This window comes from Neohortaea acidophila (genome assembly GCF_010093505.1).
Source record: "Neohortaea acidophila strain CBS 113389 unplaced genomic scaffold BDY17scaffold_9, whole genome shotgun sequence".
Lineage (NCBI taxonomy): Eukaryota > Fungi > Ascomycota > Dothideomycetes > Mycosphaerellales > Teratosphaeriaceae > Neohortaea > Neohortaea acidophila.
This window is the reverse complement of record NW_022985518.1, coordinates 461,332-488,960: the sequence shown is the minus strand read 5'-3', so window position 1 is coordinate 488,960 and position 27,629 is coordinate 461,332. Positions and strand designations below refer to the sequence as shown.

The 27,629-nt window shown below is 57.7% G+C and overlaps 15 protein-coding genes across 15 annotated transcripts; 7 read left to right on the top strand and 8 right to left on the bottom strand.

Moving 5' to 3' along the window:
* Positions 1-225: 225 nt before the first annotated feature.
* Positions 226-921, top strand: BDY17DRAFT_254955 (uncharacterized protein; the record flags this gene model as incomplete). Its single annotated transcript, XM_033731481.1, has 1 exon — positions 226-921. One exon carries the CDS (start codon positions 226-228, stop codon positions 919-921), a length of 696 nt encoding a protein of 231 aa, XP_033587160.1.
* A 45-nt stretch (positions 922-966) lies between these two features.
* BDY17DRAFT_255309 (autophagy protein Apg5-domain-containing protein) lies at positions 967-1,974 on the bottom strand (the record flags this gene model as incomplete). The annotated part of the gene is made up of 2 exons (XM_033731520.1): positions 967-1,355; positions 1,410-1,974. The coding sequence occupies 2 exons, from the start codon at positions 1,972-1,974 to the stop codon at positions 967-969; spliced, it is 954 nt and encodes a 317-aa protein (XP_033587159.1).
* Positions 1,975-2,247: 273 nt separating this feature from the next.
* Positions 2,248-3,304, top strand: BDY17DRAFT_255509 (tetratricopeptide-like protein; the record flags this gene model as incomplete). The annotated part of the gene is made up of 2 exons (XM_033731534.1): positions 2,248-2,991; positions 3,050-3,304. The coding sequence occupies 2 exons, from the start codon at positions 2,248-2,250 to the stop codon at positions 3,302-3,304; spliced, it is 999 nt and encodes a 332-aa protein (XP_033587158.1).
* Positions 3,305-4,200: 896 nt separating this feature from the next.
* Positions 4,201-5,476, bottom strand: BDY17DRAFT_312459 (velvet factor-domain-containing protein; the record flags this gene model as incomplete). Its single annotated transcript, XM_033735625.1, has 2 exons — positions 4,201-4,432; positions 4,497-5,476. 2 exons carry the CDS (start codon positions 5,474-5,476, stop codon positions 4,201-4,203), a joined length of 1,212 nt encoding a protein of 403 aa, XP_033587157.1.
* Positions 5,477-6,385: 909 nt separating this feature from the next.
* BDY17DRAFT_302048 (uncharacterized protein) lies at positions 6,386-7,094 on the bottom strand. Its single transcript, XM_033734349.1, has one exon. The coding sequence runs from the start codon at positions 7,077-7,079 to the stop codon at positions 6,480-6,482; it is 600 nt and encodes a 199-aa protein (XP_033587156.1). The 5' UTR covers positions 7,080-7,094; the 3' UTR covers positions 6,386-6,479.
* A 121-nt stretch (positions 7,095-7,215) lies between these two features.
* On the top strand, positions 7,216-8,689 carry BDY17DRAFT_302047 (isocitrate dehydrogenase [NAD] subunit 1, mitochondrial, variant). Its single transcript, XM_033734348.1, has 3 exons — positions 7,216-7,288; positions 7,347-7,395; positions 7,456-8,689. Exon 3 carries the CDS (start codon positions 7,576-7,578, stop codon positions 8,575-8,577), a length of 1,002 nt encoding a protein of 333 aa, XP_033587155.1. The 5' UTR covers positions 7,216-7,288; positions 7,347-7,395; positions 7,456-7,575; the 3' UTR covers positions 8,578-8,689.
* On the top strand, positions 8,690-10,335 carry BDY17DRAFT_302045 (uncharacterized protein). Its single transcript, XM_033734347.1, has one exon. The coding sequence runs from the start codon at positions 8,893-8,895 to the stop codon at positions 10,159-10,161; it is 1,269 nt and encodes a 422-aa protein (XP_033587154.1). The 5' UTR covers positions 8,690-8,892; the 3' UTR covers positions 10,162-10,335.
* A 394-nt stretch (positions 10,336-10,729) lies between these two features.
* BDY17DRAFT_195144 (uncharacterized protein) lies at positions 10,730-11,801 on the top strand. The gene has a single exon (XM_033730046.1). The coding sequence runs from the start codon at positions 10,872-10,874 to the stop codon at positions 11,601-11,603; it is 732 nt and encodes a 243-aa protein (XP_033587153.1). The 5' UTR covers positions 10,730-10,871; the 3' UTR covers positions 11,604-11,801.
* On the bottom strand, positions 11,655-14,478 carry BDY17DRAFT_284495 (condensin complex subunit 2/barren). Its single transcript, XM_033732096.1, has 2 exons — positions 12,144-14,478; positions 11,655-12,084 (listed from the first exon to the last, which is right to left on the bottom strand). The coding sequence occupies exons 1-2, from the start codon at positions 14,347-14,349 to the stop codon at positions 11,828-11,830; spliced, it is 2,463 nt and encodes an 820-aa protein (XP_033587152.1). The 5' UTR covers positions 14,350-14,478; the 3' UTR covers positions 11,655-11,827.
* A 255-nt stretch (positions 14,479-14,733) lies between these two features.
* Positions 14,734-17,958, top strand: BDY17DRAFT_255043 (Sodium/calcium exchanger protein-domain-containing protein; the record flags this gene model as incomplete). Its single annotated transcript, XM_033731491.1, has 2 exons — positions 14,734-16,155; positions 16,297-17,958. The coding sequence occupies 2 exons, from the start codon at positions 14,734-14,736 to the stop codon at positions 17,956-17,958; spliced, it is 3,084 nt and encodes a 1,027-aa protein (XP_033587151.1).
* A 1,021-nt stretch (positions 17,959-18,979) lies between these two features.
* BDY17DRAFT_255167 (uncharacterized protein) lies at positions 18,980-20,637 on the bottom strand (the record flags this gene model as incomplete). The annotated part of the gene is made up of 2 exons (XM_033731502.1): positions 18,980-20,104; positions 20,161-20,637. 2 exons carry the CDS (start codon positions 20,635-20,637, stop codon positions 18,980-18,982), a joined length of 1,602 nt encoding a protein of 533 aa, XP_033587150.1.
* Positions 20,638-21,450: 813 nt separating this feature from the next.
* On the bottom strand, positions 21,451-22,279 carry BDY17DRAFT_195087 (uncharacterized protein). Its single transcript, XM_033730044.1, has one exon. It carries the CDS (start codon positions 22,132-22,134, stop codon positions 21,619-21,621), a length of 516 nt encoding a protein of 171 aa, XP_033587149.1. The 5' UTR covers positions 22,135-22,279; the 3' UTR covers positions 21,451-21,618.
* BDY17DRAFT_195088 (uncharacterized protein) lies at positions 22,280-23,413 on the top strand. Its single transcript, XM_033730045.1, has 2 exons — positions 22,280-23,255; positions 23,314-23,413. Exon 1 carries the CDS (start codon positions 22,579-22,581, stop codon positions 23,128-23,130), a length of 552 nt encoding a protein of 183 aa, XP_033587148.1. The 5' UTR covers positions 22,280-22,578; the 3' UTR covers positions 23,131-23,255; positions 23,314-23,413.
* Positions 23,414-23,854: 441 nt separating this feature from the next.
* Positions 23,855-24,727, bottom strand: BDY17DRAFT_312452 (uncharacterized protein; the record flags this gene model as incomplete). Its single annotated transcript, XM_033735624.1, has 1 exon — positions 23,855-24,727. The coding sequence occupies one exon, from the start codon at positions 24,725-24,727 to the stop codon at positions 23,855-23,857; it is 873 nt and encodes a 290-aa protein (XP_033587147.1).
* An 893-nt stretch (positions 24,728-25,620) lies between these two features.
* BDY17DRAFT_326465 (P-loop containing nucleoside triphosphate hydrolase protein) lies at positions 25,621-27,553 on the bottom strand (the record flags this gene model as incomplete). Its single annotated transcript, XM_033737520.1, has 2 exons — positions 25,621-27,452; positions 27,511-27,553. 2 exons carry the CDS (start codon positions 27,551-27,553, stop codon positions 25,621-25,623), a joined length of 1,875 nt encoding a protein of 624 aa, XP_033587146.1.
* Positions 27,554-27,629: the final 76 nt, after the last annotated feature.

Sequence of the window (27,629 nt, the reverse complement as noted above, 5' to 3'; positions counted from 1 at the left end):
TTCGCTGCTCGCTGCTTACCTAACAATGACCGCAACGTCTCCAGTCACATGCATCACCATCTTTTCCAATACCAATCTGCTCTCTCCGCGGGAACAGGCATCCCACAAGACAAATCCCTGTACTCTCCCAAAGTGTCGAGATAGATGCTCAAAGCATTTCGTCTCCCCTCTTTCCTCTCCACAACCGCCATCACCATATCGAACACCCCCACCCTCACCCGCACCATGTCCTCCAACTCTACCACCCGCATCTTCACCTCCGGCGCAGCCGGCGCACCCTCCCAAGCCGAGCAATACACCAAAGACTCCCTCGACATCTCGCAGCTCCAACCCGACCCTCTCTCTCAATTCGGGATCTGGTTCGACCACGCGAAATCCGGCACAGTCGCCGAGCCGGAAACGGTCGTCTTCTCCAGCGCCGAGCTGCCCTCGGGCCGCGTGAGCGCGCGCACAGTCCTGATGAAAGAGATGGACGGCAGGGGCTTCGTCTTCTACTCCAACTGGGCGACGTCGCGCAAAGCGGCGGACGTGCAGACGAATCCGCATGGCGCGCTGACGTTTTATTGGAAGGAGTTGCAGCGGCAGGTCAGAGTGGAGGGGCGGTGTGAGCGCTTGACGGGCGAGGAGAGTCAGGGGTACTATGATACGCGGATCCGGGGATCGCGGATTGGGGCTTGGGCTTCGGAGCAGAGTCGGGTGTTGGAGGGAAGGGAGGAGTTGGAGAAGCGGGTGGAGGATGTGGAGAAGAGGTTTGATGGGAAGGAGAGGATTCCTGTGCCGGAGTTTTGGGGCGGGATGAGGATTGTGCCGGATTTGGTGGAGTTTTGGCAGGGGCGGGCTAGTCGGTTGCATGATCGGTTTCGGTATACGAAGGAAGAGGGGCAAGGAGGAGAGTGGAAGATTGACCGGTTGAGTCCTTGATGGGCTTGGTTGATTCATCTACGGTGCTCCCTTTCTCCCGTCCCGTCATCCGAGCATGACTACAGCTATGTGCAGAAAGCCGTCGGCGTACGCTGCAGCCTTGCCCAGCTCTTCCATGTTGGCAGACATGGGAACGACGGCACCGTGTAAGACAGGCTGGGCGAGCAACGGGTTCCGTCGACTCGGAAAGATGGTGGGCAAGATGCCGTTCAGCGCCGTCCCGAGCGTCTGCGGCTGTCTCGTTGCTAGGAACAATGGCACCAAGGCCTGGACCACACGTATGTGTCCAGATGGTTGCGCGTCCTCGGCGATGGTGTCGGAGGCCGAATGAGTGGCGGAAGTGGGCAGATAGACCTTGACGGGAACATGGCGTAGCTCCAAGCCGGGTGGGTTGAGGAGCTTGTTGTTCACCGTATTGAACAGTCTGAGATCATCTAGAAAAACATGTCAAATGGCGATGAGAGTAGAAGGTAGTCACGTAGACCCACGAATTTGCACAGCCCGCCACAGGTTATCCGAGTCATCCTTGCTAAGAGACATGACGGTCCGAGCGGTGCCATTTCTGATAAAGTCTGCTTCTTTCACAGTGTTGATGTACGAGTCTAGAAGCGCCCGGCCTTCTGCATCCAGTTGGATAAGCTGATCTCCCGGATAGTCCGAGAAGTGTACGATCAACCGCCAGGGCAGGGGAGAGCTAGGAGAACCGGAGTCTGGTGGCGCATCCTCAGGCAAAACATCGAGTTTGATAGGCTCAGCGCCGGAAAAGAGGTCGTACAGTAATCCAACGGGGTAATGCCATTTCAACGGGACGCCTTCGAATGACAGCCATGCTTCATTCGGCGCGACATCGGGATGGATGAGGCTGTCTTTGAAGAAGGCGTGCAGTCTTGCCAGGACGAAGGGGAGGTAGGAGAGGCGAGGAAGCTGCACCAAGTACGGGTCCGAGTCATCGTAGGAGCGGCAGTCTGCTGTCGCCAGCCGGATGTCGAGGGGAATGCTGCCGCTCCATACTTGCTTCTGAAGGCCGGCAAGTCTGCTGGCAGGTGCCGGCATTACCTGCGGGATGCGGGATCTAGATTCTTTCCAAGACGGATGTTGCTCAGGACATCACATTGCATGGTGTGGCTATCGGTTGTCGTCCGAATGCGGGAGAAAGTAGTGGTTGGAGGGTCAGGTGTAGTCGAAGTGGTATGCGTGCCTGAAGTCTGCCTGACGGGAACATCCGTGCATCTTTCACTCCACGCCATGGATGAGCAACGACGTACACCTACAAACTCCCACCCAACAATGATACCCCAATAACCACATCCCCAAACATCAACCAAAATGTCCCTCCCCCTCCTCCAACCCTCCACAGCAACCTCCTTCCCCACCTCCATAGCCCTCACAGCCCAAGCCCCCTCCTTCCTCAAATCCCAATCCACCTGGTTCGCCGCCCTGCCCTACCCCCTCAGCCTCCTCACCAACACGGAATCGCAAGAAAAATGGCAAATCTACGAAAACCTCTTCCTCGCCAGCCTGCGCACCGGCGCCGACGCCACCGCCTGGCAATGCCTGGAAGCGCTAGTCGCGCGCTTCGGCAAGACCAACGATCGCGTAATCGCGCTGCACGGCCTGTACCTTGAAGCGACGGCGAAAGACGAACATGGGCTTGCTGCCGCGATGAGACTGTATGAGGAAGTGTTGATCGAAGATCCAACGAAGTTCTCTATTCGCAAGCGGCGCGCGGCGTTGTTAAGGAGTGCCGGTAAGACGGCCGAGGCGGCGCAGGCGTTGGTGAATATTCTCGATGCGAGCCCCACCGACGCAGAGGCGTGGGCGGAGCTGGCGGATTTGTACCTTTCGCAGGGCGCGTTTGATCAGGCGGTCTTCAGTTTGGAGGAGGTGTTGCTTGTGATGCCGAATGCGTGGAACATGCACGCGAAGCTGGGCGAGGTGTTGTATCTGCAGGCGAGCCGGACGGAGTCGGTGGGGGAGAAGGCAAGGCTTTTGGCCGAGAGTTTCCGGCGGTTTTGTCGGAGTGTGGAGTTGTGCGATGACTACTTGAGGGGGTACTACGGGTTGAAACTGGTAAGAACTGAGTTCCTACTTGCTCTCTCCGGAGTCCTTATTAACCATCTCCCTACAGACATCGACTCGCCTCCTCGAACTCCGCTCCACCTCCCAAAAGCAACAACAAAATACCTCAGATCCCTCGACCGGCGACCTCGCGCCTCCTTCAACGGAGACAGTGAAGAAGCTGAACGCCATCGCCACCGCCAAACTCGGCGAGATCGTCCGACGGGCATCCTCAGGCGAGAAGGGGTGGGATGGGTTCAGCAAGGCGGAACTGAGCGCCGCGCGAGACTTGTTGGACAAAAGTACTCTGAAAATTGAACGATGAGCGGGGACGTATTCCCACGACAGAGGAGAGGCATTCCTGCAACCCCTGGGGGCATGTTCGCCTTGCAGCTTGGAGGAGAGTGAAAGGGTTGCGATGGCTCGTTGACGGAAACATGTCCCTCCCCCATCTGAGCGATCAAGCTGGACTTATGGTCTGCAGCAAATGGCACGACCGAGCATGGCAGACACCGCCGCCAACACGATAGACTCTACAAAGCGCACCCGTCCCGCACCGCCCATCATAGCGTCAAAGCTCGCTTCTCAACGTATAGAAAGCCAATCATTCAAAGTGTGAAAACTGAAATGCTGCTGTTTGATAGCAACCAAAACAGTACGTGACACAAGGTTTGAACGGATGCCTAGCTGGCTCCAATCGATACAAGAAGTTACCGAAACGTTTGATTCCAATGTCCACCGCGCTCGTGTCTGCCCGGTCTCGTTCCGCGTGAGGAAGCCCGACATTTCCCACTCGTAAGGAAGTAGGCAGCATATAGACACGAGCGGACCATTTCCCCTTTTGTTCTCATTTCCCAGTGTCCAAGATCCGCGACTTTCTCTACTTTCCTCCCCTCTCATGCCGTGCGGAAGTGGCGTGCTGTGCTGAGCAGTTTGAGCACGATACGCGACTCAGCTGCGAGAGCAGGCGCTACCACGCGCGCAAGGGTTCGTTCCTCAGACTATGACGGCCGAAATCGTGTCGCGCCCAGAGCAGGCGCCATCCAGCCCCGTCCAAAACTAGCCGAAAGGTGCTTCGGTGGCCCTCTCCTCTACTGAGACCAGAGGGAGCGGCGATTAGAAGCAAAAGCGGTACAACCGAAAAGCGATCTTGTCCTCCGTGGCAACTTCACCAATACTCCCGCCTTCAATCGTTGCCAACGAAGCCCACGTGAACGCCTATCAATCCTCATCATCATCCTGGTCGGCCTTGACGTCCTTGCGAATGGGAATCTTGATGCCCTGCGCGGCAAAGCACTTGCTTAGCGGCGTGCTCTCAATGACGCCGGGGAACTTTTTGGCGGAGAAGACCTGGAATTTGTCGGAGAAGACGTAGGCGAGGCAGGCGGTGCGGTCTTTGATGGTGCCCGGGCCGCCGTTGACGTTGCGAAGGTCGTACAAGACCATTTTTAGGCTGCGGAGGGGTGAGTGTTAGTGAGGTTGGGATTGTGGGAGGAGGGATGGGGGAGGGGACATACCGGAAGAAGCCTTCGGTTCGTACGGAGAGGTCTTGCAGCACGAACCAGTACGCTTTCTCGCCTTCTACGTCGGCGAGTTCGGAGGCGTTGACGGAGAGGCTGCCGATGAGGTTGCGCGTGTACATGCTGTTGCCGTTTGCGCTGCTGCTGGGGGGATACTGCGAGGGGCCACCGTACTGTTGGGGGTAGTAGGCCGGGTTGCCGTACGGCATGCCGGGTTGGGGAGGGTAGCCGGGCGGCGCGGCGTACATGGGCTGGCCGTTGGGTGCCCACATGACGGCCTGGTACTCGGGGGCGAGGTTGCGCTCGGGAATGGGCGGGTAGGAGGTCATGGTGGCTGTGCTGATGCTGACGGCAGGGGAGGTGGAGGAGCTTCGCACTATGTTGACCTCGCTCTGCGCCTGCTCGTCCCAGAGGTCGCAGGAGAGGACGAAGTACTCGCCAGGGACCTCTGATGGGGGCACGACTTCGCCGGCCACGTTGGTGATGATCAATTTGATGCAAGGAGGAGGGGTGATGGGCCGGCGGTCCTTGTCGCCGAAGCCGCACATGCGGGCGCGCGCGGGCTGCTGTTCGATGGAGAGCTCGAAGTGGTATGTTCCGTTGGTGCTCTTGAAGGATAATTGCTTCTCTTGCGCCTGGGCTGGTGGGCCTACTGGTGTGCCCTGCTGGGACGCAGGGTGGTAGACCACGCCGCCCTGCCCGGCCGCAGACATCGGCGCCATGCCCATGGAGGGATACATGGGGGGCAGCTGATGATTGGGAGGAGGATACTGTCGCTGCTGTCCCGGCGGCGCGCCATACTGCGGCTGGTGGTAGGGATGCATGCCGTTCTCCTCGGGTTGAAGATGTCGAGTTGGGGATGGAGTGTAGTCTGGTCGGGATTCTGATGGATGGACGCCGTTGACGGGGATGGAATTTTGGTAGTCGCCGTTAGACTGACCATGCGAACCCGGGCCGAGTCGTGACTGCACTTGCATGGTGCGACGCGCGGGGGAAGGTAGACGGCGGAGGCAGAAAGTAGTAGAGTTGACGAGGAAAGGCGGGCCCGGTGGGGAGGTATAGAGCGGACGGCAGAGCGGGCGGAAAGGCGCGTGGATGGTTAAGGTACGCTACTGCGAGTGGATGGGTGCGAATGGCGGGAGCGGCTCGGAAGGAGCTTTTTGTCTTGTGATGTCTGGGGATCTAGGTTTATTGATAACCAGGCGATCGGAGCGGGAGTTGTTCGAGTACGGTGGGTATACCCGGACGACCTCTTTCGGAGTTCAAGAGTGGTGGCGATGGACAGGAAGCGGTAAAGGAGGAAGAGAGGAGGGGTGTGGATTTGGCCGGGAATCGAAGGGTGGTTGAAGGAGGGGAGAGGGTGGAGGGCGGTGGTGGCACAGAGTGGGAAATGTCGAAGAGGGCCCGGGGCAGAGGCCGGGGTTGGTGCGCCGTCGAAAGCAATCGCGCGCGGGAGTCGACGAGAGAGCGAGGGCACAGGGATGGCTGGGGAGGTGATCGGTTGGAAGAATAGGGCGTGCGTGGCAGTGGTGTGTGTAAGCGAGGGGGATGCTTGGGTGCAATTGTGTCTCAGTCGCTGCCGAGCGAGGCGAGCTCCGCAGTGCGCGGTGGGGGAAGATTGCTCGGCGTGTACAACGAACGGACGACGGCGACAAGGGATAGATCTGGTGACGGGGAACAGCTCTTGTAGGCACCGTCGCACACAGGAGGAGATGACAGACCCGACAATGCAGCGTCGGGAGGTTCGTGACGGTCGTCGAGCCGTTGATCGTTCCTGCCGGCGCCAGTCTTGATTTGCGGGCGCAGGTGGGGCATGGCGGGCGCCAAGTCGTCTGGTGGCATTCGTCAGACCACTGCAGTACATCTGGGCCCGACCGATTCGGACGTGCAGAACATGACTGGGATTGAGCAGCTTGATTTCGTTGATTCATTACCTTATGACAGTAACTAACAATGCCATCTCCTTGCATGCTTCGCTCATCACAGCAGAGACCCGAACAACAATCCGAGCAAACCGACGGCAAAGCTGAATCTGACCGCGCCGAACCGGTCTCCCGTCCTGGCGGCTGAAGAGGATGACGACGAAGAGAACGAAGACTGAGCATTAGGAGTCGATGGACTCGATGTCGCCGTTTGTGCCGTTGCCACCACATGTGCCGTCGCACTCGCCGCCACAGTCGCCATCCCCGTAGCCTCGGCGGTCGTGTTTCCGCTACAGAAGACCTTCGAGTAGGGTGCGCCGTGAGCGAAGAGACACTCGGTCAACTCGTGCACCGTTTGCCCCTGCGCGAGACAGAACAGCCCGCAATCATCGTAGTAGGCAATGACGGATGCGCTTCCGCAACACGCCGCCATGATGTCGGTATGGTTGCCGCCGTATGGCAGTGCACAGGATGCATCTTGTACGGGGATGTCGTAGAGTTTGCTTGCGCAGGCTGATGAGGCTGTTGCCGATGTTGTCGTCACGGCGGATGCCATCACTGCAGAAATCAGTGTAATATGTGTGGTTGTCGTCTTATACGTACCAATGGGTGTCTGATCGATCCTTTTATTCGCAAATTCGCCGATTTGCTTGATCATTCCGACGCAAAGCACCGTTCATTCTGTGTTGATACACCGGTTGACCCGGCAGGCAAGCGGTACGTACCGCGGAACGGGCCGGACCAAAACCGTCAAGCTCCAGCTGCAACTTGAACTTTCCAGGACGATGCGATATCTTTGCGAAGCCATTGATCCCGGCTCTTCACGCAACCACCATGTTTTCGCGGAGCTCACAGCGAGCCACTCAGGTATGCATGTTCTCTCGTCAATGCATGTGGCAAATTACTGATCTCACCTCCGCGATAGGCTCTGCTGCGTACCGCTCGATCCGCGAATGCCCCGATAGCCGCACGCTGTACGACCGTCCTTCTACTTCGCTCGCCCACCCTAGCTCCCTACTGACCACAGATCATAGCCTACGCGACCGTAACATCGGACATCTTCAAGCCGACCAAGTTCGGTGGCAAATACACCGTCACCCTGATTCCCGGTACACAGCGAGTTCCCTCCACCCCTTCCCAGATAAGAGCTAAGAATGAGCACCACAGGTGACGGCATTGGCGCCGAAGTCTCGGAATCGGTCAAGACCATCTTCAAGGCAGACAATGTGCCGGTGGAGTGGGAGCAGGTGGACGTGTCGGGCGTCGACACGGGCACGAAGCACTCCGAAGAACTTTTCCGCGAATCCATCCTCTCCCTCAAGCGCAACAAACTCGGCCTGAAGGGCATCCTCCACACCCCCGTCGAGCGAGCCGGCCATGCCTCCTTCAATGTGGCCATGCGACAAGAGCTGGACATCTACGCCTCCATCGTCCTCATCAAGAACATCCCGGGCTACGAAACGCGACACAAGAATGTCGACCTCTGCATCATCCGTGAGAACACCGAGGGCGAGTACTCTGGCCTCGAGCACCAGTCCGTCGCAGGAGTGGTGGAATCGCTCAAGATCATCACGCGTGCCAAGTCCGAGCGCATCGCCAAGTTCGCCTTCGCCTTCGCCCTGGCCAACAACCGACGCAAGGTGACCTGCATCCACAAAGCGAACATCATGAAGCTCGCCGACGGCCTGTTCCGCAACACCGTCAAGAAGATTGGCGAGGAATTCCCCACCATCGAGACCAACGACATGATTGTCGACAACGCGAGCATGCAGTGCGTCAGCCGCCCACAGCAGTTCGACGTCATGGTCATGCCCAACTTGTACGGCGGCATCCTCTCCAACATCGGCGCTGGACTCGTCGGTGGGCCCGGCATCGTCCCCGGGTGCAACATGGGTCGCGACGTGGCCGTCTTCGAACCCGGCTGCCGTCACGTTGGACTCGACATCCAAGGCAAGGACCAGGCGAACCCCACCGCTCTCATTCTCTCGGGCAGCATGATGCTGCGGCACTTGGGGCTCGACGAGCACGCCAACCGCATCAGCAAGGCCGTCTACGATGTGATTGCGGAGGGCAAGTCGCGGACAAGGGATATGGGGGGCAAGGCGACGACGCATGAATTCACTCGCGCCATCCTCGATAAGATGGAGACGTATTAGGGGGTGGGGTATTGTTTAGACGCACATTAGTGATTCTGGATAGGATTGTCAATACTGTCATCGCAATTCATTCTTCAGGCCAGTCTTGCCCGCGCCGAGAAAGCATGTTCCTGCTTGACGTTACGTTCTGCATGCGGCTGAAATCGAGGCTGCCTAGTCGAGGATGATCAGCGCCGACACTTCAGCTGCAGTCTCTTGCTGACATCAATGCCCCTCAATTAAAATAAGTCATCTAAACATCCCACCTCTCCAACTTGAAACCCACATCCCTCCTCATAAGTCTTACCAGATTCTCAACAACCCCTCCTCTCCACAATGTCCTCCCTCCCAGGCGAAACCTACCGCCTCGCATACCCCAACCTGCCCAACCTGGAAAACCCCCCGTACGTCTCTTACGGCCGCCGGCACCACGAAGCCTGCGCCCACCACGTGGAAAACACCTTCCAAGCCCAGCGCGTCTACCTCATCGCCTCCACCTCGCTCTCCAAAAACACCTCCGAAGTCAGCAAATTGCAAACGGCGCTGGGGTCCCGCCTCGCCGGCACGCGAATCGGAATCTCGCCCCACACGCCGTGGGACGAAGTCATAGCCGCTACCAAAGAGGCTGTAGCTGTGAAGGCTGATTGTATTGTCACGTTGGGTGGAGGGAGCATTATCGACGGGGCGAAGTGCATGCTGCTCTTTATTGCGAACGACATCACGAGCGTCGAGCAGATTGCGCCTTTTGGGGCGAAGATTCGAGCCACGCAGGGCGCGATGCGGCAGTCCTCTGCAGGGCTGGATTGCGTCGCGCCGACGATTCCACTTATTTGCATCCCCACTACCCTTTCGGGGGGCGAGTACACGCAGTATGCCGGGGGCACGGATCCGGAGACGCATTACAAGCTCGTCATGGGGCATCCGTTCTGTGGGCCGCGATTGATTATTTGCGATCCGCTGGTGACGCTCACGACGCCGAGGTGGGTGTGGTTGAGCACGGGGGTGCGAGGGGTGGATCATGCGGTTGAGTGCTACTGTCGCGTGCACGAGCCGGAGGAGAGCGTGGACGCGGCGGCTTTGGAGGCGCTGCGGTTGATTGTGGCGGGGTTGTTGGGGACGTCAAAGGAGTGGGAGGATGAAGAGGCGAGGCTGCGGAATTTGCTGGGCGTTGGGGTCGCGCTGTATATGCTGCGGAAAGGGGTGTTGGGCACCGGAGCGAGTCATGGCATCGGACACCAACTGGGTCCGTTAGGCGTGGGACACGGCGAAACGAGTTGCATCCTGCTGCCGAGCGTATCGAAGTGGAATGCTAAAGTGAATGGCGAAAAGCAGGAGCGCATCAAGGCGGTGCTGTGGAGCGAAGAGACGGTCGCGACGGTGTTGAAGGCGAGAGGGTTGAAAGAGGACACGGCGGACTTGGGCGATTGTCTGGATGCGGTGTTCAGGGAGCTGGGCATGCCGCGGACGTTGCAGGAGGTGGGAGTCGGCCGGGACAAGTTCGCGGCGCTGGCGGCGAATAGTCTGAAGGACTTTTGCTGCGAGGTCAATCCCATTCCGATGGTGAGGGAGGAGCAGGTGTTGGAGATTCTGGAGATGTGTGCTTGATAGACTAGACTGACATTCTCGGACACGAATTAGACCCTTTTCTGATCTGACGGTTGCGCCTGTGGACGAGTGGGTGGAAGTGTTGCGTCCAAGGCTGGCTATTTTTGGCCCTTGTCGGCAGCCGACCAATCAGCGTTCGCCATTCCGTAACTTCACCTTCACTCGAAACCTCACTCCTTCTCCCTCTGCTGCCCTTCCAACACAACCAGGACGAGACACTCGCGGCGTTACAGTCACTTCTGAATCATGCCAAAACGCAGGGCTACACATGCTGCATTCACGGTAGATGGAACCATCTTCATTGGCGCCCATGTCCGCATTCACCCTCCGACCCGCTATTTTCGGTGCCAGACGCCTGAGGAAGCCACCAGCAATGACCACACGGCCTCGAACTCGCTCATGGAGTTCGCGACAAGTTGTGTGTAAAAGTGACGCCTAGAATCGCATGATTTATTCACCTTGGAGCGCGGGGTAGAAGTTTGACAACACTTCCGCGTTCTCTCCTTCCTATTGTCCTTGTTCCTTCATTCAATAGAGAGGGCATTGCGGGACAATGTCGACTTGAGTCTCGAAACTTGTTATTGACGGATTTTTCCTACTATTGTCTCGTAACGAGTTACCGTCCTGCTGCCTAGCTTCACTTATCGGCGCCACACAACTCATCGCCTTCTTACGCCATCACGAACGACAACGAAAACCACGAACTCACAATGTCTTTCAAGCGGGTCTTCGAAAGGAACATCAACGGGGAACTACAGCGAGCTGCTGGCAGCCGAGCATCAAACGACGACACCGCCGACACAAACACAAAGCATACTCGAACCAAATCACCCGAAGACAACGAAGACTACTACGACCCCACCAAAGAACAAGACGCCGAGCTCAGCGAAAAAGGACAAAAGCCCCCTCGCTTTTCGACAGTCTTCACGACCAGCAATCCCCCAGCGCCAACCCCACCTCGCACCATCTACCCCGACACCCACGCCCCGCAGCGCAAAAGCGGCGTCTTCCTCCCAACCCCCCTCTTCCTCCTCCTCGCCGCCCTCCTCTTCCTCGAAAGCACAGCCCTCTTCGCCTACACAATCATAGGCCTGTACAACAACCGCCCCTACGGCCTATTCAATCTCGCACCCGGCTCGCCTTCATTCCCCAACACCTGCACGCCTGGAGGAGTCAACATAATCATGCCTCAGGCACTGCCTACAGTCACAGTCACAGCAAACGCCAACGACGGCCACGCCTTCCAAACAGCCGGTGCGATTTCTACACTCACGACGTCAACGTCATCGAGTACGACTTCCCCTTCTCCGACGAGCACGCTGGTCGTGACGTTCACGCCTAAGCCGGTTATTGCGACGAGTAATGTTTTCGTCACCGTCGCGCCGGGCGGGGAGACGATTTCGCCAAAGGGCCAGGCCACGTCTACGAAGTCTGGGAAGTAAGGTCGTTTCTTCTCGAGATGGGAGATGGAGGGTGGTGCGAGGAATATGCATGCGGGGTTGGAAGGGTGGAGATACGTCGATATCTTGCTTGAATGATGTATGATGCGAGTCACACCCGGTATCCTGTACACTGCAGTCGTTCATACCCAAAAAGCGCCCATCAGTCGGATCAACGTGACCTCATTCGCTCCCCAAACGCCCAGCAGTACTACACGTGTCGAAAATCAATCCCCCGTAACAACAGCATCCCAATCCTTCCGCACAGTCAAGTCCTCCCACCCCTCCACACTCTCAATCACCAGCCCCTTCTCGTTCGCCAAGTGCAGCAAGCTAATGAACCCAAAACTCGTGCTGATGTCCAGCATTTGCTGTTGGGGGTAGACGTGCTTGAGGTTGTTCATGATGTCGACGAAGTGGAGCGTGTCTGTTTTGGCTTTGGCGAGGGTGGGGGGTGCGAGGGTGGTGGTGGTGTTGGGTTGGTCTGGGGACGGGAGGGGTTAGTGGTGACTGTGCTGTGATGGATGGGGGTTGGAACCTCACCTCGTGTCATTGCTTCGAATCCGATGCCCCTCCACATCTCCTCTTTTAACCTTCGCACGTCCACTTTCTTTGCCACGCGCGCGTATTGCACGTACTCCGGCCGTGATCGTCGAGATTGCGCGATCAGATTCGCACCAAACGCGCCCTCGTCTGCTCCTCCTTCTTGCGATGAACCTGCGACGATACCATCGATGCCGATGCCCTCAGGTCCACTATTACCTGCAGCATCAACCTCATCAGCACCAGGGGAGAAGTGCTCGCGCGCGTCGGCAAAGTCGTCGTCGTCATCCGCCTCCATTCCGCCAGGCAGAGGCAGGTTGTCGTCCTGGAAGAAGTTCGCATCGTAATCGCCTTGCACTGCATCCTCGTCCGGCTGCGCGGCGGCAGCACCGGCATTCGTAGCCCAGTATGCCTCATCGATCTCTCCCTCTCCCACTACCGGCTCGGCCAGCCTTCGCTGTGCGCCTCCTCTCCTCGCGCCAATCCTCGCCTTCGGCTTCAAGAACAAGCGCAGCAAATCTCTTGAATTGAAATGCTTGTCATCTGGCAGGAGATTGCGACTCTTACTCTTCCAGTCTTTCTTCGGCAGCGAGATGGCCGCATTACTGCTTGCACTCGTGTACAACGCCGTCGCCAGCTCCTGCGTCATGGGCGCCGCGAAATCAATCTCAAACGGCTCCTTCTCCTTGCGCTTCTCCTTCGGCGCCTGCGCCGCTTTGTTGGCTTCCCGGATCTTCGCAATCTTCCAGTGTTCCGGGCCGGCCCAGTTTTTGCGCAGGGCGGTGTCGAAGTACTGCAGAATGTTCTCCTGTTCATCGGAGTCGTGCGAGCGGTGGTGTAGTTTGACGCCGTAGGTGGCGCCATCGGTGTCGAAGGTGCCGACCTCGCCTGCCTCTTCGCTGCCGTCTGCGATGTCGTGGACGCGCATTTGCGGTTCGAGAGCGGCGTCGCGCGCCCAGGCTTCACCTCCTTCGCCGAACCCTGTTTCCGGGGGAAGGTCGAAGCCGGCGTCGTCGTTGTCGTAGTCTGGCGAGAAAGTGTTGTTGTTGTCGTCGGGATTTGCACTTTCGTCTCCGAGGCCTGTGCCGTTTGGTGTGACTTCTGGGTGTTCGTCACGCCAGTTCTCCGGGGCTTTGAGGAATGGGAGGTCCATGGCTGCATCCCCTGCACCTAGCTCGAATGTCTTTAGGCTCGGGCAGATGTGCTGGTTGTCGAGCTTGCTCAGGTCGGGGAAGAAGCGTGCGCCCAGTGCCGCGACATCGACAGCGCCGTCCTGCAGAATTGCTTCGGACGCCTCTTTCGACTTCTCTTCCTCCTCTCCGCCGTCCGGTTCCATGCTGTCTCTTCTGCTGTCGTCTGGTGAGGTCTCTTGCGCATCGTCGCTACTGTCAAACACGATTCGGCCAGTTCCATCGATGGACAGATGATTCAACAGCAGGCCCTTTGCTCCACCCTCATCGAAATCCGCGGAAGCTTTCTTGAAGAGGGGATCCACGGAAAACTCCAGCTCCATCTTCTTCAGTCTCAGCTGATCAAAGGATGTCGCCAATGTCGCCTCCGCATTCCTCTGTGCCTTCTTCCGGCTCTTCTTCTTCCCACTGCCGTCTCCATCCTCCTCATCTTCCTCGCCGTCCTCTCCCTCTCCTTCTTCGCCCGCGTCATCTCCACCTTTCTTGCTCTTCTTATCCCTGCTTTCCGCCAACCCACTCAACAGCTTTCCCGTCTCCGTGGCGACACTATCGACTCGACTCGTGTAAATCTTGACACACCCATCAAGCGTACAGCTCGCCTTTTGAAAGTTCACCCGGCCATCGCCTTCGCGCAACAAACTCATGTCGTGGAAATAATCAATGAGCGCGAAATTCCAGCTGTTGGTGGCATTGATCTTGTTATCCGTCGCCATCTTCATCCACTCCTCGAAATTGGCCAGGATGGGCACACGCTTCATAGGCGTGACCGCGGTGCCGGCGACATCGTAATGCTGGTCGGGGTCTTGGGACGGGGTGGAGGGTCCGATGCTGTCGCCGAGGGACTTGCGCTTTTTGGCGGGCGATGCGACGGCTTTGTACTGCTCCATCTGCTTGGTGTGCGCGGCCTGTCGCGATTGCAGGCGTGCGGCCTTTTCTTCTCGGTCGTCGTTTAGTGGGATCTGGACGCTTTTCATGCCTCCGGCCGTGTTGGCGGTGTTGCCCCGGACGCGCGGCATGTTGGCGGAGATGTGAAGGCGTCGTGTCTATTGGGTGTTCACACTTCACAGCATTCCGTGACGCACTGCGGTGGTGTCTCTGCCTGTTCAGCGATTCGTGAATTAATGCGTGGTGTTGCTGCGCTTTTGTTTACGGCGAGTACACAAACGGGAGCGCCCGCCGCGCCGCGCGAACTCTAAATTCGGCTTCATCGCCGACGCTGAGTGCCGAGCGCAAACGTCACGCTTGCCTGCATTGCTTGGCCAGCGTGGGCTGTGCGCCTTGCTCGCCCCTCCGCCGTGTTGGCCATCGACCCGTCAGTGTTGCCTTGAGGAAACACACTGGTCTACTCTCTCCCATCTTCACCAACCTATCGCACCGCCGCAGTCCAGCATGCGCCGACAATGCCGACTCCCGCCCTCGACCGATCGCCCTTGCGCGGTGCCTCGAGGCCAGCCTTCCGAGCTGCGCGAGCCTTCTACCTCACCCTCTTCCTCGGCGCATGCTTCGCTACCTACGCCCTGCTAGTCCAGTCGTCCCCATCTTCCGCCCTCCTCCCCCGAGACAACACCTTCCTCCTTCGAAAGCGGGATGGCCTCAACTCCACTCTGATCAACGAGGATGAGCAGTGCCGCCTGGTACACCATGCCGAAGACCAATGCGCCTTTGTGCATGCGCAATGTCCGAACGATGAGGCCGGGTTCGCCGCCTACCTCGACTTGTACTATTGCAAACTGCCGCACCTGAAGGCCATCGGGCTGATGATCCTCATCTCATGGCTCGGCCTGCTCTTCTCCACCATCGGCATCGCCGCAAGTGACTTCTTCTGCATCAACCTCAGCACTATTGCCACCATCCTGGGCATGAGCGAAAGCATGGCCGGCGTCACCTTTCTGGCATTCGGCAACGGTAGCCCCGACGTCTTTTCCACCTTTGCCGCCATGAGCACCAACTCTGGTAGCTTGGCGGTGGGCGAGTTGTTTGGAGCGGCGGGCTTCATTACCGCCGTGGTCTCTGGCTCTATGGCTCTCATCCGACCCTTCCACGTCGCAAGAAAGAGCTTCATCCGCGATGTCGGCTTCTTCGTCGTTGCCGCCGCATTCAGCATTGTCTTTCTCTGGGATGGCAGGCTACATCTCTGGGAGTGCATCGCCATGGTGGTGTACTATTGCTTCTACGTGGCATTCGTAGTCGCATGGCACTGGTGGTTGACCCGGAGACGACGGCGGAAGGAGCAAGAGGCGGTTGTACGAGGACATTTCATCCCGCCCGATGAGCATGACATGGAAGAGCACGAATACCACGATGTGTCGGACGACCCTTCCACCGCATCAAGAACACCGGCCATATCACCTCATGCCGAATGGGAAGAATGGTCTGCGCTGGAGCGTGGTGCCGACGAGGACGCACTGGACGAGGACGAAGAGGAGGAAGCGCGAGATCGGTGGATGAGTGAGCTGAACAGTAATATGCGGCTTACACGCGGAACAGCGCGATCAAGGAAGAACACCCTCACTCCCGTGCGTCCGTCGCTTGTCGGAGCACTGGAGTTTCAGGCGGTCCTCAAAGCATTGCAAAAAAGCAGGAACATCCAGACTTATCCCATGAACCCCCGACGATTCTCGGACGATCCGACGTACACCACTGCGCAGCAGCAAGACGTGATGTCGTCTCCTTCAGACCCCGCCGCTAGGCCGCCGTATCAAGTCACAGTCCACCACGATGGTGCAAGCCCGACAATGGAGAGGCGGGAGCTGGAAGTACCAAACACTGCGCCGCCATTGATGGGGCAACGATCGTTCAGCGCACAGGCTCCATCAGCGCTGGTACAGCAGCCTGACGTGCCACGCATGAGTCGAGAGCGGAGTCGAAGCCCGGATCACAGTTTGATCGACGCTGAAGACGACTCAGGCCATGCTAGATCAAGGAGCAGCACTCTTGGGGTCCCGATTCCCTCGCGAATAGAGATGCCACCGAAATCGCCAAGCTTCGAGGTCTCGCCCGCAACGCCGCGGCATGAGGCACCGATCCACACTCGTCACAGCTCGACGCGGTCCATCCCACGGTCACCGGACCTGCTTGCCCCACCTCAAGGCTTGTCGGTGCCTCGATCTACGGGCGACATCAATGTCCATACGCCCAGAGCGGTCCCTCATGCAAGGCAGTTGCCAAAGATCATCATCCCAGGACGGGAACGATCGAATAGCCGAAGTCCACGGCCGTCTCCCATGATTTCCCCCATGACTCAGGCACGAGAAATCGCATCATCTCCCTTCCCGCGCTATCACGACGATCCCGCCACCGCTGCCTCCTCGAGGTTGCCCGATCTGCACCTCCCACCTCCAATCTCGCCCGAGTCGCTACCGGTTTCACAAAGCGCGGAGCAAGTCTTTCAAAAGTCTCCCACGTTCACGGACCGATGGTGGCCTCACGCCATCTTACCACCGCCCGGGGTTTTGATCTCGACACTGTTTCCCACCATCTACCACTGGCACGACAAGAATTACTGGGAAAAGGCACTTGGCATCGTGGCTGCGCCGAGTGTCTTCCTGCTCACCATCACGCTCCCCGTGGTGGAAAGCGGCAAGGATGATGACGGCATCAGCATCGAGATCAAGGGTGAGAGTTACGACTCAAACGCGTCCAGAGCTGCTGGGCAGGAGAACTCGGTTCCTTTTAAAGATGCCGGAACCGGAAAGGTACTCAACGACCCCGTCATCCATATCCAATCGCGTGGCGATCCAGGCGCTGCAGGGCAGGGGACTGCAAAGGTGGCCGCCAATACAGAACAACAGCATGGCCATTTACCCTCCAACGCTGGCGACCACCACAACGCCTCCGTCACCGTCACAGAGGAGCCAGAAGAAGACGAAGCAACAGACAACCGCCCAGAGCTGTGGAACCGCTGGCTCCTCATCATCCAGCTCTTCCTCGCGCCCCTCTTTATCGTCTTCGCAATCTACACCCAATCCCCCATCGACATCGCCCCCTCCTGGCTCATCAAACCCATCCTCATCAGCCTCCTCATCTCCGTCGTCCTCCTGATCCCCCTCTTCCTCACCACCACCCCAACCCACAAACCCGCCATCTACAGATACATCCTCAGCCTCGTCGGCTTCACCGTCTCCATCGCGTGGATCTCCACCATCGCCTCCCAAGTCGTCGGCGCCCTCAAAGCCCTCGCCGTCATCCTCAACATGTCCCACGCCATCATGGGCCTCACCATCTTCGCCGTCGGCAACTCGCTCGGCGACCTCGTCGCCGACGTCACCGTCGCCCGCCTCGGGTACCCCGTCATGGCGCTGTCCGCCTGCTTCGGCGGGCCCATGCTCAACATCTTGCTCGGCATCGGGCTCTCCGGGTCGTACATTCTCATCACCGGCGCGCAGCACCGGGGCGAAAAGCACCCCGGGGAGGACCTGAAGTTCAAGACGTACCATATCGAGGTCAGCAATACGCTTATTGTGAGCGGGATGACGTTGCTGGTGACGTTGGTTGGGCTGTTGATTGCCGTGCCGCTGAATCGGTGGGTGTTTAGCAAGAGGATTGGGTGGACGTTGATTGCGGTGTGGGTGTTGAGTACGGTTGGGAATGTCGTTGTTGAGCTTACCGGGCTGGCGGAGAGGTGAGGCTAGACACACGGCAATGTGGCATTTGGATCCCCTACATTCGCGCATATCACGAGTCGAGAGGCGTATGCCACCCGTCTATTCAAGCATACAATTAATCAAACCAAATCAAGAGCGATTCAAACAACAGCACTCAATCCCCTCCAGCACCCATCCAATCCCCACCCTTCTTCTTCTCCTCCTTACCCTCCTTCCCCTTCCCACCAGCCCCCCGCATGATAAACCCCCTCACCCCCTCCCTCAACCTCCGCAACGCACCACCTCCCACCTTCTCACTTCCCTTCCCCTCCATCTCAGTCGTCTCCCCCTTCTCCTCCCTCGCCTCACTCCCTACCGCCTGAGCAGGCCTCACAAACCCCCCAGCCTTCTTCGTCAAAGGCGCAAGTCGAGAAGCAAGTGGTTCAGGCTGCTGGGGACTAACAAGATTCATCGTAGCTGCGAAGGTGGCGGGAGGAGGGGTGTTGGGTTCGTTGGGCGAGGGTTGCGTTGAGGCTGCTGCTGAGTCGGAGGTTGGGGGTGGTGTTGTCGTCGTTTGTGGGGCGGCGGGGAAGGATTCGTCCATTGTTGATGTCTTTCTTGGTTGGGTGGATGGGTTTTAGTAGTTGTGCGCTGGTTTCGTGGCGGTCGAGGTACGGTTTTGTTGGTGGTTTGGTGCTGGCGGGTGGATTTAGATTTGTTGTGTTCGGATGAGAGGATTCGTTGGAAGAGAGAGATGCATTTGAGGTCGGCATTGTACGAAATGGTGACAGGGCCGCATGCGGCGGAAAAGCGCAGTCGTGGATGAATGCGGCTGCAGCCTCGCGACAAAGCCAAGCGGCATAAAACTTCCTCAAGAATGCAAGCATGGAACAAAGAACCGGGAAACCTCACCTCGGCACACGATAACAATCACCCATACGTGTTCAATGACAACACCAGGACCAAAACGGAAAATGGTATTACTTCTCCGCTATACAAAGAAAGAAGTGGAAAGACAACATTCCAGCGAAGGCATCTAACCTCAACCCTAACCCTAATACCATCAAAACGCATGGCCGAAACGCATCTGCTCCGGCCCGGGACTCGACACCATATCCTCGTAAGCGCCAGGCGGCGCCACAAAATCGTACACTTGCTCGCCCGGAGCGGCGCCGAAATGTTCTTGCACCGTTTCCTGCGGCTGTTCGGGCGGCATGAAGGGGGACAATTGTGCTTCCACGTAAGGCGACGGTGTGCGAGCCGGTGCGGCGGCGGGAATGGACGTAGGAGCAGCAGCAGCAGCGGGGGTGGAAATTGTAGTCTGGAGCGGTGTGAAGCCCACTTGTTCCATTTTCGGCGTCGGGTTTTGGATTTTGATCGGTGGCGGTTGGAGACGGAAAGGCTCGGGTTGGTATTTTTGATCCGCGCTCACGTACTGCGTGTTATGGCCTGCTTCGAGCTCGGGCTGGTAGTACTCCATTGTAGTTGGAGTGGCCAACGGACCCTCTCGCGGACTGTAGGGAATGTTGAAGCCCGGCGTGGGAGGCGCGGACTGGGCCTTCAGCTGTGAGAGGTAGAGGTCGCTGCGGGCACGATCGCGATGCGCCATGGATTTGTGGAGGGAGCGCTTAGAGTAGAGGCGGTAGAAGATGATGCCGTAGACGAGGATGGAGATGGTCTCGACGACGATCTCGATGATGATGCAGATGAGACTCCAGTTTTGAAGGCGGCAGAGGAGGCCGTAGGAGACGGAGTTTTGGAAGAGGACGGCGCGGGTGTTGTTCTTGCATGACCATGCCCACATGCCTTTGCCGTCTTTGGATGTCCTTGAGTGCTGTAATACGCCTGCTCCAATGGCCCAAACGATGATGCTGGACAGGAAGAAGATGACGAAGAAGGCGGTGTAGTATCGGCCCATGTACGATGCCTTTTTGTGTCCGCCTTTCCAGTAGCCGTACATCACGAGGATGGCGCAGAACAGAGAGACGCAGGAAATAGAAAGCACCACGACCTGCGGCCATATCTTTTGCTTTGGCGCCCAAGGGGTGAAGCCTCCCCGTGGCGGTAGGTCTACCGTAGATCGGAAGATGTTGAGAGTGGTGGTCAGCATGGCGACGATGATGAGCGAGCAGGAAAGGTTGACTCCTCGCAGGAGGAACTTTGCTATTCGCACGCGTGCTTTGATTTTCTGTGCATCACATCAGAACGGGGCTGGGTATATGAACGGGGCATGCTCAAACTTACGACATCGCGAGCTTGTTCCTTCGTGGTGTGTTTCTCGCGCTTCTCCAAGTACTCCTCATGGAAGGCCGGCGTCAGGATGGCGGTTGAAAGATTCTTCGGCGGCGCTCCGGGCGTCTTCATGGCACTCTTCAGCGGGCTCTTGAGAGGAGACTTTGGTGTTGAGGGGTATTGGCCATTCTTGGGTGTGTTTGGCATTTCCACAGACTCATGTTTCGCGCGGAGGTAGCCAAAGCCGACATCTGCTGGCTGGGCTTCGGCCATGTAGTGTGTGGTCAAGGACTCGGCAAAGGGCGATCGAACCTTGGGCGGCTCGATGGGGGACTCGATGGTTGTCGCTTCGGCGAATCGCGCCATCCTCGGTGATTTCAGCGAGGGAGCGAGAGTAGAGGAGCCGTCGGAGGAAGAGTCGAGGGAGGAGGCTCGAGGCTGGACGGAGACGGTGACGGTCTTCTTCACCTTGTCTTCTCTCTGGAACATTTCGTCAGGGCAATGGACGGGAGAATTGGGCACGGTGGAAGGCGAAGGGCAAGGAAAGAAGGGTCGAGAGGCCGGCTCTCGGGAAGGGAAGCAAAAAGCACGACGATGACTAGGAAAAGTATGTAATGATGGAAGACAGAGACCAGCGAGGCATGAAGAAGATAGAGTGACGGGCGGATCAAGGGTTTTGAGGTGAGCGCTTAGCACAAACATGGACTCGGGATGGTGGTGGGGCGCGGCGACAAAAAGAGATGTAGTCGGAACACTCACCACCTCCGGTCACTCCAGGCGCGTAGAGGCTGTCTTCGAGAGGTGCGTGGTCGTGATAGGCTGGAGGAGGGGTTCAAGTTGGAAATAGGTCCTTGCCGCTGGAGCATTGGAGGCGCAAGAGCGCAGCCTCACTGCATGAACGCCCTAGGCAAGATGGAGATACGAAATGGAGACGAGTGAAATGAGAAGGGAAAGAGACACGGCAAGATGCAGCAAGACTCTCGCCGGAGTTGGCCAGAGGGAAATCACCTTTTTGGGCCAGCGAGGCCTCGAGCGGCATACAGCATAGCTTCGACGAATCGTGGGGTCGAGCAGCACACTCGTGCGCGCCCTCGAAATAGGCGCCGGCATGAGGGGAGGATTGATTGGCGATGCGCGTTCCATCACGATGCACAAGCGCGGAGGAGGTGACGAGAGCTCGCTGCTCCTCCAGGCCCGCCGGCGCTAACGGGCCAGGCAGCCAATCAAACGGCTCGTCTTGGGGACCCTGACTTTAGCCCGGCGGCTACAGCAACCACATCGACGACCTCACTTGTTCGGGATCGTCGTTCGACGTTAAGCTTCACTCACCTGCTCGCCGCATGAGGATATTCACGAGACTGCGATTGAAAGGTCCTTCCGATTGCGCGTTCACTACCGACACGATTGAGGGCACGTGCAGCAACTCCCTACGGGCACCTGGCATCCCATCTTCAGTTCTCGAGTCCACCTTCACATCCTGTTCTCATCCATCTGATAATATCGCCAGACCTCGTCATAAAACCCATAGAACTTTGTGTCGCGCGCATCTTCTCCACGCTCATACCGCCCATCAACCGGCCCGACCGCTGCGACACTCTGCTGCCGCCACAGGGCTCTCGGCGGGACGTACTCCTCATTCTCATCGTCGAGCCACAATCGGGTTATGGGCAAGGCAACAGACTGTGAGCGACGGTAGTCCGGCTTGAAAGCTCGCGGGCCATCGCTTCTTCCCTGATCTGCGACTGGGTCTTTTGCAGCGGCGGGTGTGGAGTACTGACTGATCCTCGTTGTCTTCATGATCCCTTGCCCATCCTCTGTGTCCGACTCATCGGAGTCCTCGGGTGTTTTTGTGCTGACTGTCGAAATGTAGTATTCGTCTTCAGGATTGCTAGTCTGAAGGGTTCGGTCTTCGTTGGAGTTGCTTTGCGAATTCTCCTGGAAAGGATTGCCGGGGTCTTCGTAAACGGTCTGACGAACTCTCACCATCTTTCTCGTGGGCAATTTGAGAAATCCGCTTTCCGGGGAGATCGGAGGGTGCTCTTGACCGTGTGAGAGGATTGGCGGGTCTGCACCATCATCTGTCAAAGTCAGAGTCGATGCTGTTGGCAGGTCGTTACTCAATTTGTTCACTCATGATGGCGACGACTGTATGAGAACTGAGAAAGTGGAGCAACAGATGACTTACCTTTCAACATACAAAACGCTACCAAGTCAACACTCGCCAATAACGCTCATGCAGTACGTACAAAAGCATCGCAAGACAATAAGGAACGAGCTCACTTACCGATTCGACTCTTCCTCCGCTCCTTCGTCTCCTTGTGACACTGCGGACACAGCCCGTGCATCAGGTACTCCGTCGTCGGCCGGAAGCATCGCTCGCAAGCCTCCAGAATCTCACCATCTGGCACCTTGTCAGTCATCCCGAAACTCATGAAGGACTCATTCGTACCATTTCGCCCCTTGATCTTCAGTCCATCCACCGCCCGGCTGATGCTGAGCGCAACCTGCTCACTCTTGGAGATACTCCCCGGCTTGCCCGCTCTCGCCCTCGCACCAAACGAACTAGACGACAGTCGCGAGGTCGGCGTTGCTGGATCTTCCACTGCCTCTTCTTCTGCATTGGCGTTTCGGTTCCGCACGAACATCACTCGCTCATTCCGATCCATGGCGACGATGTCTGCCTTCTCTTTCAACGAAACCGACAGTCTCCGCACATACTCACCCGCGCTATCGCGTCGCGCACGCCAGCTGTTCCTGCGACCGTTCGACTCCGCTCGACTCCATCGCGGCGACGACGGCGACATAGGCGGCGTAGCGGTATCCCTCGCCGTCCTCACATTCGCCACATCGAACCGCCCATCTGCTCCCGTAAAGATCGTCCGCGTCCCCGCCGGGATGTCTTGCCCCGTTGTTCGAGGGCCCGGCTCGCGAACGAGAGGCGGGATCGGGTGCGGCGGGCGCGGACGGTTGGGGCCTGTGTAGATTGTCCTCGACGCCACGTCTCTCATGTCGGCTTCTGTGGCGACTTGCGTAGCTCTTGCTGAGGGGCCGAGGTTCTTGGTGATGCCGTAGTGGCGGAGTTGCGCGTCATGGAACTGGTGGATGTCGTAAGGATCCTCTTCGAATACCGGCATCTTGGAGGACGGGACTTACTTGTTATTGTAGGTGTACTTGGAGATCGACGCTTCTCGGCTGATGGTCGTTTTGCAAAGGTATCGTGCGGGCGTTGCGATATCTGAATGCGGCGATGTTGGACAATGAATGGAGTTTTGGTTATTGAGGGCGGCGTCGTGTGAGTGGGCCAGTACGCACGCCTTTATACGTTCACGAACAACAGGATGGTGGAACAATGAGACAAAGACGTCCCAGCTGGAACAAAGAAGGGCGTGACGGAAGTCCGCTATTCTTGGAATTACGACGGTCTTTGAAAGCGATGAAAGAAGTTTCACGACGGACAATGATATTCAGCTATGTCGACAAAGGAAGAGGTAAGACGAAAGGGCGGCTAACGCCAACGATATGCCTGCCTGCTTGCCTGCGACAAACGGCGACGAACTCCCAAAACCAGCAACATTTGCTCTCTGACAATGTGATAAGGAAATTGTAAGGAAAGCCCTGCAAACCATCAGTAACAATTCCTCATTCAGGACTGATAGAGTGCCATACCATCCGGTAAGTATTATCTCGATCAAACCATCACGAAATCTCATAGCGCAAGAGCCAGGACAGCAACAACCACCGCCACGAGCGTGGATGTGATGACCGGCAAGCTGGAAGCCGCGTTCGGAGCCGGCGACATGGGGGATGACGAGCCGGGAGCACCGCTGGGCGCCGCGCCAGTGGGTAGAGGAGCTCCGCCCGTGGGCATAACGCGATGCGGCGTGGCGGGCGGCGTCGGGTAGGGTGGTGCCGCTGCGGCGGAACCAGGGCTGCTTCCTGAACCGTGTCCCATGGCGCCGCAGTCCTCGCCGTCGCACGCTGGTCCTGGTGCTGAGCCACCCGTTCGGCCATTGCCAGTGGGCGCTGGGCCAGAGCCGCCAGTGGCTGGAGCCGGGGCTGGAGGGCCGGGAGTGCCTTCGTGAGCTTCGCAGCCGCAGGGCTCGGTGATGGTGACGGGCACGGGCGTCTCGGCACACATGGTGCATTGAGCGGTGGTGACAGTGAAGCCCGGCGGGATGTGCCTTGAGCCCGGGATCCAAGTGGGCGTCGGCTCGGTGCAGCTCTCGGTGATGGTGTAAGTCGACTGCGTCATGCCGGTAGGACATAGCGCCTCGTAGGTGGTGGTGTAGACGGTGGTGTACCCGACCGGGCCGACGGGCATGGTCATATGTTCGCACCGGGGGCAGTAGGTGACGGTGACGCCGTCGGTGACGGTGATCATGGTCTCCGGCCCGACCTCGTTGGTGGGACAGGAGTCTTGGGTGATGGTGGTCGTCGACGTGTTGGACGGAGCAACCATCGCGGTCGTGTGGTGCTTGTGGTGCTTCTTGCCGTGGTGCTTCTTGCCGCCGTAGCCGGGGTTTTTGGCGGCGAGGGCGCCCACGGCTGCCATCAAGGCGATGGCGAACTCGGTCTTCATCGCGACGGAGAGGTGCGAAGATGGATTAAAGAATCAACGGTAGAGACGGACTAACGAACGACGGCAGCAAACGATGATGAAGAAGCTTGATGTATCGAGCGAGTGAAGATACACCAAAGCAGCGATTAATGTAGGATGGAGCAAAGGAAGGAAAGCGAGTAGACCGGCCTAAACATCCCTTATACCTGCTACTTGGTTCGCGAGTGGATGTTGTTGATACCGTGCAGCATTCCAAAGCCTGATTACCCAGACGTCCATTCCAGTGCTCGGCAACAACAACACACACGGCGGGAATTGGCGAGGCTGCGTTTGGGGGGAGACTGTCCGTGCGATTGCAATCCGAGCTTTGATTGCGATGGGGAGTGCATTTTGGTTGGTGCGGTCGTGTTGGGTGGTGTGTCCACAACTCGGTGGCCACGCTATGCATCCATTATGGCTTCGCTCTTCAGCAACCCGCTAAATGCGTCGCTTCGTTTTACATGTTCAAGGCCTCTGGCCCTCTGCTGTTCCCATAGGACCACATTCTCCGTTCTTAACACGGCCAGATGATCCAGGTCAAGTCTTTCGATGCACGGACGGTGTAGTAAAGGCGCGTGGCGTGCATTCCGCATGCATTCGCGCCAGCCATTCAAAATCTATAGTCGCTCGTGCTTCTCCAGACCCAGGAGGTCATACGGATTGGTATGCAGTCGCATCACGCTTCCCGAGGGCGGAGAGCGACCGATCGCCGGAGATGTGGTGATAGGCGCAGCGCCCTTTAGTCAACACTATTGATTTCTGTATCCAACGCAATCTAGTACAGCACCGATGTCATTTGGGTAGTCATTGAACCTTGATCAACGACAATTACGATTCCCATCCTCGTCCGTCAAACGTACCCTCAAACACTTAGATTACGCTGCAGAGACCAGCGCCGAGCCATCCCCGCGCAGAATCTGATTGATCAATTCACCCCCAGGTCCCTCGAGCGAAGCGGAGAGCTCCTTCTCCCCCACGGCACTCGCAAACCGCTTGGGCTCGTTGCCTGCACCGCCAAATCCGTTCTTTGGGAACTTCCGCGGAGTGCGAGAGGGCGTTGGAGGCATCCTGGTGGCACTGAGTTTGCCGGCATCAGCGACGGTGATCAGATTCAAGGCCTCCAGTCCAGACACCACGTCCCCGAACTCGGTCGCCGTCAGCGCGTGCAATAGATGGTCGCGATTACACATTTGGCTGTAGGCTTCGAATAGCTGCTTGCTGGAGGGTGCGGAGGAGGTCTTCTTCGAGGGAGTGGCGAACATCGTTCGCTCCAGCTGTCGGTCGATGTTGCGCTTCTCGAGAACTAACAATGCCACGAGAACGGCTTTTTGTTGGATGTTCAGCGTAGCCAGGCGTTGAACGGAGCCATTGCCGAATACCTGGGCCGTGATGCGGGCGACATGAGCGATGGTTGCCTTGGGAGCCGACTCGAGCGTGTATGTTGGATTGGTAGGCTTTTGGTCTGGGGATTTCGGGGTTGGCGGAGAGGAAAGGTTGACGTTCTCCATGAGCGGCGTTTTCGATGGGCTGTTGAACTTCATGTCTTTTTCTCGCGTCTCCTGCTCCACGAGATCGATCGCACGGCGACAGATGTCGAACGCTTTGCGCAGATCGCCTGTCTGGGAGCCAATCTTCTTTGCGCAGAATTGAATCGCGGCTGGCTGGAAGAATGGAATGCTTGCAGTTTCAGCATTGCAGAGACTCTTCAGCTTTGTAGTGATGACTTCGGCAATTTGTCGGGCCGAGTAGGGCATGAATGGAAGCAGTGCGGGCTTCAAGTTGCGTCCCTTCAGGCGTGGCAGCAAGCGGTCTGTCAGATCCAGGGCATTGGCGATGCCGATAAGGATCAGGCGAGATGCAGGCTGCATAGACCAGTCGAACAAGTTGTACATCAGCTCGACGTCGAGATCCACGAGCCGATCGACTTCGTCCAGAACAACGACATATTTGTGATCGCCTTGTCCTTTTCCTTTCGTCAGAGCCGCACGTAGATGGGCGAGTGTAACACCGGTTCCCAGCTCTAGATCCTCCGACAATTTGGTACACAAATGTGTTGCGCTTTTGACGCTCATGCAATTGATGCTGGACTGTTTCACGCTTTTGTTGTCTTCATACTGCTGCAACGACTCTTGCACAAGTGCGCTTTTGCCAGTCCCTGGCGGTCCCGACACGTACAGGCATCCCGCCGCTTGGGACTCGAGACAAGCGTGTACGAACGATATCAGCTCGGAGCGCTCTTCATCTCGTCCGACAAGCTTTCCTGGGGCGGTACACCGCGAGAAGAGTTGGCGTGCGTGGTTGTAGATCGATGTGGCGACATTGGAAGGGGTTTGAGGAGATCGAGGAGTCAACTGAGCTCCATTGAGGTGAGCGCGGTGGCGCGGGGTGATGGCGATTTTCTTGGAGAGAGCGTCGCGATGTCGGGGCGTTTTCGGCGTTGTGGTTTTCTCCTCATTGTCCTTGCCATCTTCGTACACTGCGACCGAGGGGTTTGCACTTTTGCGAGGGGACGGCGACTTGGAGGAAGAAGTCGCGACGCGCGTTTCTGGAGGGCCATGCTTCGCAGGGCGGGTGGAAAGACGCGCTGGCTTTCTTGTCCGGCTTTCGTCATCCGTCGACTTCTTTCGTGCGAAGGGATTGTCATTCTCGTCATTCGGTTCGTTCAATACGATGCGACGTTTCGACCGAGTTTGGTGAGCATCTACTTCTGCGATACGGTGTCAGTCGAGTACCACTCGGTCCGTCGCTCATGGTGCAAGACCTACCAGGTGCTCCGCGAGTCCTCTTTCCCAGTACAGTGGCCGCCATGTGGGCAACAACTACCTCTTCAAGCACCTGCTCTTTGCAAGTGTGGGAGGAGGAGGTAGGTACAGTGAAGAACAAC

Excerpts from the sequence above, each read along its gene's own strand:
- BDY17DRAFT_302048 (XM_033734349.1), bottom strand. The coding sequence starts at position 7,079 with ATGATCAAGCAAATCGGCGAATTTGCGAATAAAAGGATCGATCAGACA.
- BDY17DRAFT_302047 (XM_033734348.1), top strand. The coding sequence starts at position 7,576 with ATGAGCACCACAGGTGACGGCATTGGCGCCGAAGTCTCGGAATCGGTC.
- BDY17DRAFT_302045 (XM_033734347.1), top strand. The coding sequence starts at position 8,893 with ATGTCCTCCCTCCCAGGCGAAACCTACCGCCTCGCATACCCCAACCTG.
- BDY17DRAFT_195144 (XM_033730046.1), top strand. The coding sequence starts at position 10,872 with ATGTCTTTCAAGCGGGTCTTCGAAAGGAACATCAACGGGGAACTACAG.
- BDY17DRAFT_284495 (XM_033732096.1), bottom strand. The coding sequence starts at position 14,349 with ATGCCGCGCGTCCGGGGCAACACCGCCAACACGGCCGGAGGCATGAAA. Across the intron at positions 12,085-12,143 it reads ATTCGAAGCAATGACACGAG|ACCAACCCAACACCACCACC; the intron begins GTGAGGTTCCAA and ends TCCCGTCCCCAG.
- BDY17DRAFT_195087 (XM_033730044.1), bottom strand. The coding sequence starts at position 22,134 with ATGGTGAGAGTTCGTCAGACCGTTTACGAAGACCCCGGCAATCCTTTC.
- BDY17DRAFT_195088 (XM_033730045.1), top strand. The coding sequence starts at position 22,579 with ATGAAGGACTCATTCGTACCATTTCGCCCCTTGATCTTCAGTCCATCC.